Source organism: Bos taurus, chromosome 3 (genome assembly GCF_002263795.3).
Source record: "Bos taurus isolate L1 Dominette 01449 registration number 42190680 breed Hereford chromosome 3, ARS-UCD2.0, whole genome shotgun sequence".
Taxonomy (NCBI): domain Eukaryota; kingdom Metazoa; phylum Chordata; class Mammalia; order Artiodactyla; family Bovidae; genus Bos; species Bos taurus.
The window spans coordinates 15,889,356-15,905,221 of record NC_037330.1 but is presented as its reverse complement, the minus strand read 5'-3'; the positions used below and the strand labels follow the sequence as shown (position 1 = coordinate 15,905,221).

Below are 15,866 nucleotides of genomic sequence, written 5' to 3'. Positions count from 1 at the left end.
ACTCCGTTTCAACTATATAATTGATTATAATTTTAATTGTCTAACTCTGAAGTTATCGATACTTATCTTCCTTCCAAGGGATACCCCAGGTCACGTTTACTGCACTCCTCTCCCCTACCTGACTGAAGAGTCAGTCTGCTTTAGTCTCTGCTGTCTGTGAATACCTGGCTGATTCGTGTAACAGGATCTCATTCTGTATCTCTCCTTCTTCCATCACCCTTAGACCCTGGTGGTCAAGACACACTCTAGAGTCAGTTTTGGCATTTCCAATGTTCTTGTTACCCTGTTTAGTTTTTGTGTTTTAAACTTTTTAAATGTCAGAATTACTGAATAAGCATTTCCATTTAATTCTCATTCTGGTTATTCCTCTGGGGAATCAGACGTGCACTGAAGATTGGTTCTTCTCCACAAGGACTCTTTTTTTTTTTTTTTTTATGCTGAATGTGGCTGAAAATCCCTCAAACTTCATCATAAACCTGAAAACTTCATCATAAAGCAAAGTTACCAGCTCAGGTAATTAGAAGAGTCAGTGGCTCCAAGGCCCCCATTTCTCTCTTCCTCTCCTCTCTGCCTTCTGGGGTTTTGGCTTCACGTTCCATGTGTTGGTCCCCGACAACCCCACCCTCTTCCCTCATGAAACAAAAGGGGGCATCAGTTCCTGACGAAATCTGTACACCACACCTTCCTGGGGAAGACTGTTTGTTTGTTTTTCCTGATAGCTTCTGCTTAAGCCCTCACTCTGAGAGTCATTTGCTCATGTTGGCTTAATTTGGGCCATGTGCCCATCCTTTGGGGAGGGTGATGAGTTCCTCTGATTGCCCTAGCCTGCCTTGGTCTTCCATGGGTCTGGAAAAAGAATTACTTCTACCCAAATGCATCGTGGAGATAGGGAAGGGTGTATTCACCAAATTAAAATCCAGTACCATGGGCTGGAGAATTGGAGGGAATGGATGTCCTGGAGGTAATGAATACTGTCCTCCGTAGCTTTCTTTCACGCTTTTCTCAAAGAGAACTGAAGATGTCAGCCCCTCTTGTGGATGTTCAGGCAATACTAGATGATTATTTTCTCATCTGAACCAAAACCAAACAGGATCTTAGGTTCCCGAGTTTCTGAGTCAAGTAAACATTGCATTGTCATCCTGAGGGAAAAAATTCCCTAGGAAATCTTAAGTATAAATCTGTTAGGATTCCTAATTTCTGGTGCTCAGGCAGAGCTATGTATCTACCTTCTCATTCCAAGAGGTGGGAGGTGAGGAGGGTGTTAGAAGAAAGGGCAATTGAATCACGGTGTACAGGCTCTTACAGAAGACCTGACATTTCCCTTGATGAGTGACTGGGGTGTGGGTGCCCCACTGCTATATGTATTCTTTCTTGAGAAATACTTGATGGCTTTTAAGTGATACCCCAGTGTTGCAAAGTAGGAGGTAGAACAGATTTGGAAAGAAGCTTTACCTAAGCAGAGAGGAAATGGCCTGTAGGCAGCAGTAACGTATTGCATTCATGTTTTCCACCTTTGGTTTTCTAGGGGACAGGATTGCATTTTAAGAGATGCTATTAAGTGTGACTTGTCCCCGGAAAAAAACAGTGTAAATTTCAAATTCACACTACAAAAAAAAGATTAAGCTAATTTTGGCTAATATTCATGTACTATTTGCAGCAGTGACTGGAATAAAGATTAATAACCTTGACCACCATTAGCATAATCCACTGTGATTCTGGATATAAAATTGCATCATTTTAATAATCTAACTTAATGTCTCCTAACCAGTGGGGGTTCTTGTAGATTTGCAAGTATTAGCTCGAAATTCTCTAAACTAAAGGCAGATAACATTGAAAATGATCAACGTCTCTGGAATATGAAATACATGATGAATTAATTTAGCCAGTCACAGTATGCATATCTTTGTTTTCAATGAGAGACTGATAATATGGTGTGTGTGTATGTGTGTGTATGTGAACATGTATGTGTAGGGGGAAGCAGGGCATTTTATCTTTAGCTAACATTTGCAAAATTGATAACGGACTAGGAGGCTGAATCTGGGAAGAATGTGGTGAGGCTCTGGGCAGGCCTCAGCTTTCCACACCGGCACAGAAGGCATTCTCAACATGGGGTGGCAGCGTTCCAGTTCAGTTTCTGCCCAATTAGGCAGAAGTTCTCTGATTTTGAGCCAATCACTTCTCTTGCCCCTCCATTTCCTCTGTGTCAGGTAAGGGACAGGACACAAATTTCCCGGATGCCTGTGTAGTTTTTCTATTCCCTTGGTTGCTGTATTTCTGTCTTACCTGCAGGGGGCAGTCTTACTCAGAGGGCGCCGTATTTAGCAGGATTGCCCCGTTCTGAGAACTGGGCCCACTTTGGGATTCTAAGGTCCCTTTCCCCCAGTTTTCATAGCTATACATAATGTAATAACGGGTCAAGTTTTCTTTAAGATAAGAGTCATTTTATTTAATGGTTAAATATAGTTAGGAAAGGATCCATGAATGTCACACAGCAGGTTACCCTGTTTTTGTGTTAGGTTTAGTGAGACATCTGCTAGCAAGGGCAACGTGTTATTTTCAAGTTTAATCTTTTTTGCCTAATGAAAAATGTTGGGATGGCCCTCCCCGAATTCTCGTAGAGACCTAAGGCCAAAGAAAGATATGCCCCAGACAGACTGTGTGTCAGGAGAAAGCAGAAGGCTGCAGCAGCCAGGCAGAGAAATACTGAGCGAATAATAACCTGGCAGCATTGTTTGCCAATATGTGTTGAGTTGAATGCAAATTAGCACAGGTTCATGGGTCCAGAACTGGAAAGAAACGAGGGCAGGCTGAAAGGAATGGAGCTTCAAGCAAGTTCCCATCTTAATACAAATCTCGCCCTTTCTGCCCCCTCCCCAATGGGCTCCTTGCAGTGATCCCCGGGGGGCCACTGGCCAGGCTGGACACCTGTGGGGGTCTCATTTCAGCAAGCTCTGGATCAGCCTTCAACTCTGAGAGCCCTTTAGACCCCCTGGGGGCTTCAGGGAAATTCCCTGGGCACCACCCCAGACTCTGCCTTCTGAATCTCAGGTCTCAGGGGCACTGGCTTGAATGTTTTCAAAAGCTTCTGAGGTGCTTCTAGTGTGAAACCAAGACTGAGAACCTCTGCTCAGATAAATGGACTCACCATACTGTGTAACTGCCTGATCCTTTATTTGAACATAGCTGCAAGCGTACTTGATCACACATCAATGTGTCTATGCATCCTCATTGATAACAGTCACTTACCTCTGGCACAGTTCTCACTTTCTCCCCCACGTTGTTAAAACTGGGTTAGATACTAAACTCATGTTCGCTTCTTGGCAGGGCCAATCTCTTGAGTCAGGCACCGCCATCAACACTAAGGCAATGCTGACCTTGATTAAAGAAAAGGGGCAACTTTTTCCAGGGGGCTCTGTTTCCAACCTAAATTAAGATTTCCTCCTTTAAAAACTTCTGTTTTCACAACTGCAGACATAGGGAAGGAAGAAGATAAAATTAAAGGAAATCAGCCGCTTGCATTTTTGGTTTTCTGTTTGAGTCAGTTCCCTTCTTGTTTTTATTTAATGCCATCGTATCAGCATTTACCAGAACATTTTTATAATGCCCCTTCTCTCCAGCTTCAGTTCAAGAGGAAGTGGCAAAGGCCATAGACTCAGCTCACCCTCAGGGGCACAACTCTCACACTTTGCACAAAGAAAGAGATATCGTTTCCCACCCAGACCTCCAAACCCACCCACCATTTACATTCCAAGCCTGGGTCTAGGCATGTGGTTGACATATATTCTTGGTCTTCTTCACAACGGTGGCCAGCAATAGAATTTGAGCCATTAATTTCCGTTCTTTCCCAAATGTGCTGAAAAGTCTTAGGTTGTATTTTCAGCTTAACTCCTGACTTTGATAAGTTATTTGCTGCTTGCTTTTCTCTAGCTCAATTTTCCCATCTGAAGAATGGGAATAATATCTGTCATCTACCTCACAGGGTGATAATTGAATTATTGACATTTGAGGTCCTTGGATGAAAGTTATTATTGTTTTTAAGTATGAAGTATTGTTGTTTTGTAATCACTGGGTTGGTATATGCATTCCTTCAATAAGGGATTTTGGAAAGAGCTTTAAGTAATGAATGGCTACAGAAATATAGCTAGATTTTTTTGAAAATATTTTAACTGAGAAAAAACCCTCAAATATTAGATACTGGTTTTGAAAGTACCTAAATTGCGTTTTTCTTTTTCTTCTTCTTTTTTATCTAGAACTACAGGAGAGTTCATGGGGAGAACAGTATGGTATGGGGGTTTCAATTTGGGGAACTTGGTTTGCCAAGCCTTTTAAAAAAATTAATTAACTTGACTGCATGCATCGGGTCTGAGTTGCAGCACATGCAAGTGGAATCTTCCAGGGATAAAACCCACGTCCCCCAGACTACAAGGCGGATTCTTTACCACTGAGCCACCAGGGAAGTCCTGCCAAGCCTTCTTAATGACCGTTCCACAAATGAGGCTGTAGTAGTGGGACAGCTGGAGAGACTGGTTGTCCTTCTGGGCCCCTCTGCTATTTCAAAGTGTCTCTTCTGATTGACACCGTGAGTGGGCATTGCCTCTCTGGCCTGGCCCTGGCTGTCATGAGGGCATTGCCACTTGGGCAGGGAAATGGAGAGAAGACTTAGCTGATGTGAAGAAGTAAAGTGTTTCCTTGAGCTCATGAACAGAGCCATGGGAACCATGGGACTCTGCCTGGGACTCTGCCTGGGACTCTGGAGAGCTTCTAACCAGAGAGGCGGGTCCCTTAAAAGCTGTCCACCATAGAACGAGATGACCTTTGGTAGACAGGCTGATCAATAGAGATGATTGTGTTATTATAGAAAGGCAGGGAGCAGGAGCTCTAGAACATTCACTGGGGTCCCTTGGCTGGCCATCTTAGAGTCTCACCTGGTTCAGGGAGAGAAATTTCTACTTGTCCTTCTGTGAGTGCTACTAAACAGAAGCAATATTTGTTTGGCTAGTCTCTAAGTCATGTCCAACTCTTTTTTGTGACCCATGGACTGTAGCCCGCCAGGCTCCTCTGTCGATGGGACTTCCCAGGCAAGAATACTGGAGTGGGTTACCATTTCCTTCTCTAGGAGCTCTTCCTGACCCAGGGATCGAGCCCATGCCTTGGTTGGCAGGCAGAATTTTTACCTCTGAGGTACCTGGGAAACCCAAGCAGTATTTGAACCCCATCTCCTACAATTTAGTCTTTCAGATGACAACAAAACCATGCCTAGCTCATAAGGACCAGAGCCTTCTGATGCTGCTGTGTGAAGAGAACTTGGCACTACAGTGAACAAAAGGTTTGCTGTTAAAATGGATTATAATGAAATTACAAAATCACTGTAACCACTTTTACTTAGGCAGTCCTGCAGAGGGAGAACAAAGCCACTGAAACAGAAAAATGGTTCCCGCAAGCAAATTCAGTTTCCTTTTTGGCGACCTGAGAAAGTTGACCACAGTTCCATTCAAAACCTTCAGGCACTTGACTTTTTATATCCTTTACCTTTTTAATAAAAAGTAAAAAACAAACAAAAAAATACATCAATGTCCTGGATAGAACCTCTCTATGTAAAGGTCTCACTGAACAAATAAGCATAGGACCAGACAAAAGAAATGGAGCTGCAAATAGCAATATGATATCTTACGAAGCACTTATATATGTATGTATATGTTATATATGAATGTGCAGGGTATATGTGTGTGCACCTATGTATGTATAAATATGTAAATATTTGCCTACATATGTCACACACACACACATATATTTATACTGACCTCTTTAGATTGAAGTCCAAGGCACTTTTTACAATGAACAGGTTAAAGCCATTAATTCAGAACATAACTGTTTCTGGGTACATATCAATTTATGGCGCCAATATCACAGTTCACACCTTTCCTTGCTTACCTCAGAGTGTCTGGTTGGTGTAACGAATAAGAGACTTGGTTTAAAGAGAGATTAGGAATGTTTCTAGATGGTTAAACTAACTTCTCTTGCTGGTTTCCCCTAGGGAGGAGAGTTCCCACTGATGGGATGCTGAGTTTCTCAAGGGAGGAACACAGATGCAGCTATTTCTGCATTATGCTGAGCAGGGAGCCAGGTGGCCTTCCCGGGGACCTGACCCGAGGAACCACCTGATATTCTGATGGCCCTGCCAGCTTTTGCTAAGTGCTTTGAGATGGCTCAAGGCTAGGAAGCGAGTATTTTTAAAATAAGACTGGGAAAAGACTGCTTCTTTGTATATACCACTTGAGCTATCTGACCTCAAGAGGAATTTTAAGGTGCATTTGTTTTTATCATCATATGGGACCTTTACTTCATCAAAGAATTCTATACATGAGGGTCAAGGAAGAAATAGTTTGATTTTCTGAATAGTAATAATGTTATTTACCATTGCTGTGTGGTCAGGACAGTGCTTACAATTAATATGTACACCACATGGGGACCTTGTTAAAATGCCTAATATGTTAAGTAGGTCTGGGATGCGGCCCGAGATTCTGCATTGCTAACAAGTTCCCAAGTGATGCTAATGCTGCCGATCTGTGGACCACACTTTGACTTAACAACTGTCAGCACATAGCTATATGCCTGAATTACTGTCCAAAGGTCCCATTTTCCCCAAATCAGGAATTTGTATTGGTTTTCTTAATTCTAGATGGAATAATAACTTTGAGTAGAAAAATCAGAACACTCTCTATAAACGTAGAAGTCTTCGTCTGAGAACAGCTAGAAGGAAAAGCCAAAAGAGACAGTTCTATTTAGTAGCAGAAAAGTATTATGAGACAAATAAATTACCACCAGTACAATCATCAGTCAATTATAAAATTGAGAATAAACTAATTTCCATTACCAAGTGAGTAACTTGCTAAAAACAGGTGCCCAGGAGTTCTGATGGCTTTAATGGAGCTCAGCCAAACATGTAACTGAGGACCAGTATAGAGACTGAGAGAATTCAGCTCAATAAAAATACAATGTGTGCTCAGGTACACACGGCTGTATTTCACATGGATAACTAACAAGGATAAACTGTATAGCACAGGGAACTCTGCTCAATGTTATGTGGGAAACTGGATGGGAGCGAGTTTGGGGGAGAAGGGATACATGTATATGTATGGCCGAGGCCCTTTGCTGTCCATCTGAAACTATCACCACATTGTTAATCGGCTCTACTCCAATACAAAATAAAAGGCTCAATGAATAAAAACGAAATAAAAAGTGTCTCCAAGTTAGCTCTCAGCCACATGAGCAGATTGAAGCTGGGCATTTAGATATTCCTCTTTCGGATGGCATGAATAACATCACGGAGGCCCCAGCCTTACCTATATTTAAGCTCAAATAAAATGGAAGTGTGAGAGGATTCCAGCCTTTCTCCCAGGAGAAAACCTACTGTTTTGCACTCTCAGTACATCTGTGTGAATTTTCAGAGATTGTGAAGGGAAGAGATACACTCGGTTGAAGAATCTATCCTGATGCTACTTGGTGTGCACCTGTGCAATATTTTACCAATGTGACAACAAGCAAGGGTCCTCCTCGGGAGGAGGCCACTGATTCCAGGAAACCTTCATTCCATGACCAAATGCATCCTGTTTTCATCTACAAATAGTCCCATGGCCAAAGGAGGGAAGTGAGAAAGTTTACACATGTGTCTCAACTGCTCTATCAGAGAAGGAAGGACATCGATATCATAGTTGCTGAAGTAGAAAATTTGTCACAGTTTTGCCAATAAAGAAAAACATCTTGATGGAAACTCTTTCTTTCCTCCCAGCTAAACTAGCAGAAAAGGAAGCCCAGCTCTTTGCATGTCCTGCCTCCTCCCTTCATTCCCTTAGGAGCTGTCCTCCATGTTGTGGTTAAATGTGTGGAAACCTGGCTCCCTCAAGGAGCCAACTCGGAAAAGCATAACTGCCCGCTGGGCTCTCACTGGGCCCCCAGGGAAATGGAATTCCAATCCCAGTTATACTCTGACACAGAGAAACTTACAATGCCTAGGATTCTGACTCTTTTGTGTCACAGGAGAACAAGACCCTTCCTTATGCCCCATTCTGCCATTGCCAAAGGAAAAACGGATTGGCTGAGTTTGAGACAAATCATTTATGTAACAGGGCCTTTGCATTTAGATAGAAAGAGCCTGCCCTTTAATTAAACTGGCTTTGCACAGCTACTAAAGGAGTGATGGCTTTTAAAATCTCTTCTGAAATGGCTTGAAAGAATTTAGGGTAGAATTAGTCTTCTAAGTGGGGTATAACGTTCTTTTATCTCTATTAGGTCTCAGAGAATTAGAATATGGCAGTTCAGGAGGCTGAGGACTCTTGGTCTGGGTGTCAGGCAGTCACCAACAGTGATGTGTACCCAGAAACAGTCGTTGGGAGGGCAGGTTGACACTGTACCTGCTAAAGACTAATTTGATACAAAATGTTAATTGAAAGTTACAATATATTTTATAATATAGCAATATATTTCATATTTAAAATAAACTGTTATACTTTCTCCTATCATTAAAAAATAGCAAGCAGTACAGAGGCAAGATGCAAATTCATATTGAAGCTCATCTGATTCTGAATATAAACACATCAGTCTCTGAGTTTGCCATGGATATATTTCCTCCATTGACATCCTGCTGCTCCCTCTTGTTGTTCTCTTCTGGTCAGTGCAGAATGGAGAGTCTGGGACCAATACTGAGTTGTTGCGCCATTAAAAAGTGTGTCTGATGAAGGTAGATCAGTCCTGGTTGAGGTTCAAAAACTGAGACAATATGATACAGCTAGAGAATGTTGTTTATTCCCTGTCCTTCTTCTGTGAACTTTGATGTTGGCTGTTCCGATCAGATTGACATTTGATTTGTCAAAAAAAATTTTTTGGCTATAAATTCAGCATCTCTTTGGGATCTGAACTATAGGTTGGTATTGGATTTTGTGCTTTTCCTCCATCAGCTTGGTTGGTCACAACGTCTGTTTTGTCTCAACACATGGTCCAAGCCCAAGAGTACAGCTTCCAGAACACGTTCCTCAGGTGTGTAAACAACTGTGGCAGGGCACTTGGCACCTAGATTTGGAGGTCATACGTTGACGATTTGATAATGGTTTTGTTCAGAGGGAACTCCAGTTCATATTTGGGCATTTCCAGTAATGGCGTAAGGAAAAAGATCACAGTTATTTTTTTTTTCTTTATCTATCTGTATATATTTCTATACCATTCCACTGAGAACTTTTTAATAAGCTTCAGTCTATTTTAGGAAAAATCTACATATTACTTGTCTGACAGGAGTTTAGTGTTAATTTCTATTCATGCAGCTTGGCACAAGCTTTCAGGATGAAGAGCAACTCACCTATATTCTACTACCAGAGGCAGACACTTAATATTGCTATCCCTGTAACATTCCTTTCTGAGTGGTATCAGTGATCCCGTTCCCACAACATTTACTTTGGCGGCAGTAGAGAAGGAAGGGATGCTGTCCAGGGTGTCATTAAGCCGACCGACTGCAGCGGAAGGATGGGAAGGGAAGAGGCTGCTCCCGCCTACCAGGAAGCCATCAGGTAGCTGTCTAAGGTACTGAAATCAAATGCGTGCAGAGTCAATAGGGGCAGCAAAATGATGACGTCCGAGCCTTCATCTGCTTCTAAGCAACATCTAGGGAAGTGGGATGACTGCAGAACGGGGGATATATTTTACGATTTAAAAGCAGTAACTTTAAAAGAGCAGTAACCTACTGGTAGTGCAATGACTTCATAGCATCTCAATTTGGTACTGTGATGGTAGCAACATCATGGGTTCTGGAATGAAACACTGATTCTTAATTTGGGGTGCATTGTTTGATGAGGTGCACTCTGAAGGAGGAGAGAGGTCTTGGGACTATGTGCTAATCCCATGCTTCTCTCCCTGCTAATTTCACATAGGTCAATATGTAAGAATTACTTTTTGGTAACTACTGAGTACATTCTGAGGCAACACCAAAGTGTGGACTAGACAGAGTTGGTTTGGGCTGGTGTTGTTGACAGTAGTGATTCCATTTTAAAATCTATTGAATACTTCACACTTAAGAATATTAATTGTTGTCTTCATTTTAAGTATAGAGAAATTGAGGTCTGAGGTGGTTATATTCATTGGCCAAAGATGTGGATCCAGTGTTAGATTTTTATTTATTCTGATTCTGTATCTCTAGATTTATTCTCTTCCATCATGATTTATTCATAAGAAATTATAAAATATCAAAGGGGAAAGCCCTAAATGCATTAAAATCATTATTTCTTCAATATTGTTTCTTCCCAGCCTTTAATATACAACAACAGTTTGCACTTGCTCCACACTTTAGAATTTACTTGTGAATACATTTTCTATACCTTCTCACTTACGAGATTATTGTTACACCACTGGTACTTGCTGAGGTCAGAAGTTAGTGGTGATTCAAGGCCTTACCCCTCTTGCTCTTTTGCATTGTATTACACCTTTCTAGAGATATGATGTCATGAAGTTACATATTATGAGGATGGCAAGAGCAGTTCATACACACTTTATGATCATTTATTGATGATGATCACACATATGTGGCCTTTGATCCAATGATGCAGATTTTTATTTGGACTTCAATCTAAGGAGGGGTGAGCCCCTAGTCTGGTATAACTTACCAACTGATGTTCTGTCCTGAAATCCCACTGAGATTAGTGGTCTTAAGTAATCATATACATCCCTGCCTTTACAGTACATGAAGCTATAATATGGCTTAAGCAATGAGAGGGTGGCTCTATATTTTAAATTCAAGTGTCTAGATATTTTAGGGAATATCAGAGTATACTTTGATCTGACATTGAGTTAACAGAAAGATTATAGGAGGGGCTTGGCCACTGGGTCTGACTTCCAGAAGGGGGAAGAACTCAATCAGTTCAGTACTGGAGTGAGGTTACCATAATTAATTGTTTTTTTTTCATATAGCCAACTCTTGAGTAGGTAATTAAATCTCCTCTACCACCAAACTTGAAATTACAGGACAAGAAGGTGTAACACGAAAACCCAGCCGGCCCCCTTTCCCATCTGACTGTGATGCTGAGGCTCAGTGGACTTAGCCAAAAGAAGGGCTGTAGGAAGGAAACGGGTGGGTGACATCCTGGATAATCAATACCTAAGTCATCAAAGGTTGATTGTACTTGCAGGAGAATAGGTAACTTCCCCACCTAAAGCTGAAATAGTGCAGAGGAGCAGCGTCCCATTTACCACTGGAGGGTCAAAATGAGAATTAGATCTTTTTCTTTTTTTGAAGAGTAAATACTCTTTTCCCAAGGAGAAAAACCTTACTTAGCTATTGCACTACCAATAGGTCTAGTCACACTACAAACACCTGTGTGTTTCTAGGATACCAGTGACTGCTGTTGCTGAAAGTATCTCCAGACACTCTCTTTGCTAGTGTTGCTAGCTTGGTCATTAGGATTTACCCAAGTGAACAGCATTAGTGATGGGTTAAAGAAGAGCCACCCACGGACAACAATGGGTCAGTGACAGTCTGCACATACTTTTTGGCAGGAGGCGTAGCGGTGGAATCTTGCATGCCATTTGTTTGAAATTCAAATTAAATCCCTACATGTGCACGTGTGCACACACACACACACATCATGGGGCTACCTGGGGAATGGGAAGAGTGAGTAGGAATTAAGAGTTGAGGGCTGCAGTTTAGATGATCGCAATTGGCACGCTCAGGTTGACCTGTGAAATGAACTAATGCCACAAAGAAAACACATGGTTATTTCTTCTGCTTATCTGTCTGTTTACACTTTCAGCTGTCACTGAAAACAGGAGCACCATTCTTGGGACATAAAAAAGGATACGGATCTTTTAGATAATCGATAGGTAAAAATAACAAGTAAAAAGAAAAGCCAGCAGTAAGTGTGGCATCTATGGTATACAGAACCACCAAGGAAAATGCTCAAAGGAGTTATTGAGATAAAAGTGAGGCCATTGAGGGAAGAGCAATAGCAATACAAAAAGATAAAAGAAGAAATTTAACAAGAGACCAGGTCTTCTTGAAAGAGTGGCCTTCCTAGGTTGTCTACCTTTTGCTGTCTGATTATTCTCTTGTCCTTAGAAGACCAGGCCCAGAGCTGTACACAGCTAGACTCTGCTCTCAGAAAGGTGATGCTGTCCTGGGATGCCCCACAGGACCATCATCCACACCACAGATGACATCCTTCATTTTACCCTAAACAGATGAAATGTTCCCTACAGTATCATTTAAGTCCCCACAAGCAGAAGTCAGAGACCTTGGAATGAGAAATGTGATGACTAGTTGGATGGTTTTCACATCACAAGCATTATGTATAGTTACATGATGGTATGAGAAAAATATCTTGCATCCGGATGCCCTGTCCTCACAATGCCTGTCATACACTGGATCTGGATGTTTCTGGAGCCTCTTGAAGTTGGAGAAGTATTACAATAATTTTTGCACCGAGATAAACGTGGCACAATAGGAATAGGCTACTGACAAATCTCTGTCACCTTATCTTACCCACAGTGTTCCCTAAGGGCTCCCTTTATCTTCAGAACCTTCCACTTTGGTGTGGTTTTAGGTCACATAGAAGGGACCACCTGGGTCACTCATCCTCACTTCTCCTCCCAGCTCTCATGTGAGGCCCTTGACACCTTTGTGCTCTTAACATCGGGGGCTGGAAAACTGTTACTGGATAAACATCACTGAACAAACCCCCAGACAATACTTCTATTCATGAAGGTGTCCTGGAGTTGCACCTATTCACACATGTGTGTGCATGTGTGCACAGATCCTCTTCCCCTGCCCTCATATCCACACACCTGATCATGCACTCCCGTGGAACACAGCTTGTTTGGATACGAGATAAAAACTCTGCAGAAGCTGTTATTTTTAGAAGGCTGCTTATCTCTCCAGAATGCCAATTTTGGCTTGTCATTTGTCTCAAAGCAAGCATGGTGTGCCCTGTTTTGTATTTGAAGGGACCTGCGTCTTCAGTGAGGCTCAGAATGTGGCAACGCTGGCAAACCCACTGAACTGACAGCACCCACATCCAGATTCAGACCAACTCAACGTGCATTTAGAGAGTGCCTATTGTGTGCAGAGTAAGGTACCAGGTCCCTCTTTACTTGGGTCAAGTGCAAACAAGAGAAGACCTGGGTTGAATGTGGGATGTGTGTGTGTGTGTGTGTGTGTGCATGCACACGCTTGCAAATACATGGGTTTATATGAGTATTAATATTGAATGGAGAGTCTGGCGTTTTATTCATCAAATTTTCTTTCAGTCTAAATTTTATGACTGTGTAAGGGATGGGAGGAAAGAACATCTATTTTGGCAAGCTGTGGACAGCTCTCTCTTACTTTTGTCCTCTGGGGACTTCCTTAGACAAAAGGAAAGGAAAGCAGTGGGCTGGAGGACCCCAGGGGTGAGGAACCCATCTCCCAAGCCTGATACCACACCCTCCCCACAGCGGGACCCACCTCCAGGCTGGCTTCACTGTTGGCTACTTCAGTGCATCTGACCCCCCACCCCTCCCCACGTGAAGACCTGAGATTGAACGTGGATTTCTGTTCTCCACCAACTCTGCAGCAAGGGCCCTGCCAGAGGCGTCGCTTCCTGTCATCTCCTCTTCCTGCTCCCAAGTAGAGGCACCTAAACAGAGATTAGATTTCTGGTTTCAAGGCATATCAAACCAAGCACGCTGAATGAACATGAGTTAGTTAATTAGCTCGGTGTCTCTTCTTTACGATCCCTGGTCTGAAATGTTCCTTGATGGCAAAGTGACCAGGAGAGAGTTGATTTGCATCTTAAGACCTATGGGTAATGCTTCTGGAGTGGGGAGTTTTATTTAGCAACTGCTTGAACTTGTGTATGGGGTCGGGAAGGAGGTGGAGCTGACCCCGATCGGGCTGTCGGAGAGTGGGGTGTGGGTGGTGCCCACCGCCACGCTGACGCCCCGGGCCTCCATGAGGGCAGACAGGAGCTGCTGCTGCTGCTGGCGCAAAGTGTCGGCGATGAGCAGGGGCAGGGAATTGAAGCTGGCGGTGAGGTGCTCCAGCTTAGACTCCAGGCTGCCGATCTGTTTCTCCAGGTCTTCGCTCCGATCATTGAGTTCTGTGATCAAGTCATACATGACATTCTGCATCTGTTTGGGGAGATGGAGAGGTGAGAGGTGGGAAGACAACAGGTCATCACAGGGAATCTGTGATGAGAAAAATGAGATGCTCTGCCAGATGACAATGGAAAGACCACTCTCCAGGGACCAGCTTCCACATCGGCTGTGTCTGCTCTGGCCAAGGATGGAGAAGCCGTTTACTTTCTTAAAGACATGGAGGCTCCTGGCACAGTGATTTTTATGTTGTTATTGTTTTATTACAAAAAGAATGCATATTACCTTTAAAAATATATTAGAAAATAGGTAGGATGGAAAAGCAGCAGCACTTCTGAAATAGAACAAGTCCCTAATGTGTCCTCCGTTTCTAACTGCATCCAACCTCTCAGCTAATACAGCAATGACACCTACTGATTAAAAAGAGAGGGCTCTGAGGCAGGGAGTGGACAATGTAACAGACTCATCATCGGTAGGCCAGGGTTCAAGTACATGTATGCTGCTCACTAACAGTGCACCCTCCCTCAGGTCCCTTAAACACTCTGAACCTTGGTTTCCTTACAAAATAGAAGTTAATAATAACTACACATAGTAATGAAGTCATTGCTCCGCCCCCTGCTCACTTTCAACACCGCCGCCAGAATGTACGATTATCTGAAGAAACTCACTCTGGCCTGAGTTGCAGTGAAAGGGAGCCGCCTTGCAGAGATTATAGCGCCTCTCCTGTCTGGTCAAGAACAGACATTGCCTCAATTTGGGACACCTCTGAAGGGCCAGTCCACCTTGGGAACTGCCGTGGGCCAGTCGAAGACTTTGTCTATCGTATCATGGCTCAGACTTTCTTTCTGCCACGTTCTACCCGCCTCTCTCTCTGACAGGTATGGTCCTGACACTGCCCCCCAGTAAACATCCTGCTCTCGTGCCATCTCCCAGTGTCCTGGGACCCGCCCATCACCAGTACTCACCCCATACACATCCCATGGCCGACAGCCTCACCTCCTCTAAACCTCCCTTAAAAATCACCTCCCCACAGGAGGAAAGGGTGGGACAAATTGAGAGAGTAGCACTGACATATATATACTTCCATGTTTAAAGCAGATACTAGTGGGAAGCTCTGTATAGCATACAGAGCTCATAGCGGTGCTTTGTGATAACCTAGAGGGGTGGGATGGAGAAGGCAATGGCACCCCACTCCAGTACTCTTGCTTGGAAAATCCCATGGATGGAGGAGCCTGGTAGGCTGAAGTCCATGGGGTCGTTGAGAGTCGGACACGATTGAGCGGCTTCACTTTCACTTTCCACTTTCATGCATTGGAGAAGGAAATGGCAACCCACTCCAGTGTTCTTGCCTGGAGAATCCCAGGGATGAGGGAGCCTGGTGGGCTGCCGTCTATGGGGTCGCACAGGGTCGGACACGACTGAAGCAACGCAGCAGCAGCAGAGGGGTGGGATGGGGGCAGGGGGGAGGCTCTAAAGGGAGGGGATATATGTATGCATATGACTGATTCACGTTGCTATACAGCAGAAATTAACACAACATTGTAAAGCAAGTAGACTCCAATTAAAAAAAAAATCCCCTCCCCTCCCCCACGCCCCTGTTAATAAGGCACCTTCTCCCCACTCCACTCCTGACCCGCTAACCCTGCTCAATGCTTTCCTTTCTTTGATGCTGTCTTCTAATACACTAACTATCTGCTGTTTCTTTTGCATATTGTCTGCCCTCTCCCACTAGAATGAAATCCCCTCCAGGGTGGGGACCT

At 43.4% G+C, this 15,866-nt stretch overlaps 1 protein-coding gene across 6 annotated transcripts in view; it reads right to left on the bottom strand.

Annotated features, from left to right (window-relative positions):
• Window positions 1–3,513: 3,513 nt before the first annotated feature.
• KCNN3 (potassium calcium-activated channel subfamily N member 3) overlaps window positions 3,514–15,866 on the bottom strand; it is a 176,617-nt gene continuing 164,264 nt past the window's right edge. For 5 of the 6 annotated variants that reach the window (XM_002685991.7, XM_005203799.5, XM_010802964.4 and 2 more), the window contains one exon: window positions 3,514–14,142. In XM_002685991.7, the coding sequence (XP_002686037.1) occupies window positions 13,846–14,142 (297 nt within the window). In that variant the 3' untranslated portion in view covers window positions 3,514–13,845. The remainder of the gene's footprint in view (window positions 14,143–15,866) is intronic. The other variant, XM_005203798.5, reaches the window with a different exon arrangement.